The sequence below is a fragment of the Acanthamoeba castellanii genome (genome assembly GCF_000313135.1).
Source record: "Acanthamoeba castellanii str. Neff unplaced genomic scaffold scf7180000084720, whole genome shotgun sequence".
Classification (NCBI taxonomy): Eukaryota; Discosea; order Longamoebia; family Acanthamoebidae; genus Acanthamoeba; species Acanthamoeba castellanii.
The window spans coordinates 70326-73200 of NW_004457674.1; the positions used below are offsets into that span (position 1 = coordinate 70326).

The 2875-nt window shown below is 58.3% G+C and overlaps 1 protein-coding gene across 1 annotated transcript in view; it reads right to left on the minus strand.

The window, feature by feature from the left end:
* Nucleotides 1-2875, minus strand: part of ACA1_153060 (GTPase-activator protein for Ras family GTPase) — a gene marked incomplete at both ends in the record, with an annotated part of 6145 nt that overhangs the window by 356 nt on the left and 2914 nt on the right. Inside the window, 11 exons of the mRNA XM_004353583.1 lie at nucleotides 116-186; nucleotides 308-456; nucleotides 553-665; nucleotides 785-935; nucleotides 1035-1138; nucleotides 1254-1379; nucleotides 1476-1676; nucleotides 1750-2004; nucleotides 2093-2194; nucleotides 2382-2447; nucleotides 2548-2637. Of these exons, the coding sequence (XP_004353635.1) occupies nucleotides 116-186; nucleotides 308-456; nucleotides 553-665; nucleotides 785-935; nucleotides 1035-1138; nucleotides 1254-1379; nucleotides 1476-1676; nucleotides 1750-2004; nucleotides 2093-2194; nucleotides 2382-2447; nucleotides 2548-2637 (1428 nt within the window). The remainder of the gene's footprint in view (nucleotides 1-115; nucleotides 187-307; nucleotides 457-552; nucleotides 666-784; nucleotides 936-1034; nucleotides 1139-1253; nucleotides 1380-1475; nucleotides 1677-1749; nucleotides 2005-2092; nucleotides 2195-2381; nucleotides 2448-2547; nucleotides 2638-2875) is intronic.

Genomic DNA, 2875 nt, shown 5'->3' on the forward strand with positions numbered 1-2875 from the left:
CTTTTGTGTGTCGTGGCGCAACATTTAGACATACGACACACACACACGCAACACGACACACGACACACACGCAGCACGACACACGGTGGATAGTGGGCAGAGAGGTACTGGAGACGATCTGGCAGCACCGCCAAATGCATTCGAGCTTATCGTGAGGCGAGAAGTAGTTGTTTATCTTCTTCAGCTCTGCACATAGACACACAACACACACTGTTCAGCACGCGCACGCAGAGACACAGCACACGACACAGCACACGACACACACGACACACATACGACACACGATACACGATACACGATGACCGACCTTTGCGTGCGAGGTGAAAGGGCAGTTGGTGGAAGGTGGGTGAGAGGCCGAAGACGGGGTGGTCGAGACTGAGGTCCTGGAGCGACCCGATGTGCTTCTCAAACACCAGGTCCCGCTCCTCGTCGAACGGCGCATTGGGCGAGAACGCACTGCGCGTCGTTTCACACAAACCCAAACGTTTTGTTTTCAGAATTATTAGAACAATAACAAAATAATAAAGAATTAGAACAAAACAGTGGGGCTACCTGGAGAAGGCGAGGCGCATGAGGTAGCGCTCGGAGTCGATGCAGGCAAAGTCCACCTCCTGCACCGACGCGTTGTGCCAGAGCGAGTGGTTGTGGATGACCTCTCGCAACCGCTGAGAAGGCGCACGACACGACACACGCACACACGACGCACGACACACACGACACGCACGACATTCATCAGTCGGCTATGTGGCGCAGTCAAGGTGGGCGCAAGGGCGTGCGGGCGTACGCCGAGGAAACTGGCGATGAGCTCGCGCTTCTGGTTGACGCTCTCGAAGGACTTGAACTGGTCCACGAACCGCTCCACCTGCCGCGTGTACGTGTCGCGGAACTTGCGCAATCGGGCCGAGTTCAGGTATTCAATGTACAAATCCTCCTCCCTGAAAAGTCGTGAAAAATCATGAGTGCGTGTGCGTGTGCGTGTGCGGTCGTGCGTGCGCGTGCGCGTGAAGCTTCGTTGAAGGGGAGAGGGTGAAGACCTCTCGAGCTGGCCGATGATGTGCTTGAGGTTGGTGGCGCTGATGAGAAGCCGTCGCTTCTCCTTGGGCAGCTCCGTGCGATAGCCCTCCCGCACTCGGTGGTCCTGTGGCCATTGCGCCAATGGCATCATCAGCCCACCACTCCCAAAAAACAAAAAATTCAAAGAATGCACACGCGTGTGCGATCGTGTGTGTGCGGTGCGTGCGTCGCGCACGTACAGCTTCGATGGCCTGCAAGACTGGCGTGAAGTCGCTTTGCTTGAGGGCCGCCGGGAGGGAGGTGAGGCAGCGGATGGTCTCCTCCAACAGCATCTCCACCACCGGGTAGTCCATCTGCTCGATCATCTGTGAAAGTGCGAAGACGACAACCAATCGTTCCCCCCCCCATGCGTCAGAGAACGAAAAACGAAGCCGAAGAATGCCAAGTATTCCCTCCCGTACCTCATACTCGGCCGAGAGAATGTCGATGATGGGGCGGTCGCGATAGCCGCTCATGCCGCGCATGTGGCACATGGCCCGAAGCAGCTTGCGGCTGGCCTGGCGTAGCTGTCGCCTCTCCTCCTTGGCCCGCTTCTCGTCTTCGGTGAGCGGCTTCTCCTTGGCCTTCGCCTTCCGCTCGCTCCGTCGCTTGCTTCCTCCCTTCTGCTCAACACCGCACACACCGCAATGATTGGAATCTGAGGAATGCACGAGCGCGAGCGGGCCGGTGTGGTACCCGCTTGGTCCGGGGGCTGGAGCCGCTGCCGAGGCCTCCGTCTTCGTCGTCGGACGAGTCCTCGCCCTCGTCTTCGAAGAAGCCGAACTGCTTGGGGTCCTGGAGCAGGCGCATCGTGCGGGCGAAATCGCGCGCGGCGGCGTTGTTGATGGTGAGGATGAAGTAGTTGTCGTCCTTCTTGGTGAGCTTCTCGGGCACGGGTCCGAGCTCGTTGAGCAGCGCCTTCATCTTGCCCTCCGAGTCCAACGCCTCCAGCTGTCGGCAGAGGTCCTACAGTCAGAATGGTGTGCCTCGCACACGTGTTGACACGACACGACACGCAACACGATACAAAACGATGTACTTTATCGCCGGGGAGCTCTTTGATGAGCGTGTGAAGGTCGATCAGTTCGTTGTGCGAAATGACCACCACACGCTGGCAGCCGTAGTACAGGCCCTCCGCCCACTGGAAGAAAAAAGTGTTCCAGGCTCAGTGTTGGCGAAACGCAGCGACCCACTGCGCACGCACACACGCACACACGCACGCACGCACACACACACACACACACACGCACGCACGCACGCACACACACACACACGCACGCACACACGCACGCACACACTCACACACGCACACACACTCACACACGCACCATGAGCGAGTGTTCAGGCTCGGCGACCGCCACCACGGCCTCGAAGTAAGCGCCCATATCGACGGCCTATCGCAACACAGCCGCGAGATCAGATTGTGGTGTGAGCATCATCCAATCACGAGCAAAAGGAAACAAAACAAAACAAAAAAAAGAAGCAGACAAAAACCTGGAAGAGCCTCTGAATGGGCGACTCGCCGTCGGTGATGGCGCTACCGAACGACGTGCCCCGGGCCAGACTCAACACCGCCTTGGCCACCTGCACGCGGCCGTCGTGTCAGGAGGAAATAGTCGATCGCAGCATGACAACGTGATGATGATGATGGCGACGACGACGATGAAACAAAAGAGTGAATGTGAGAATTGGCGGGGCCGTGCCTGGGCGAGGTTGTGCCGGCCACGCTTGTCGATGGCAGACTCGGAGCAGATGCCCCACGGCTCCGGCGACGAAATGGGTGGATTGAAGTACCGCAGGAACAGAAAATCACTCTGGTGGG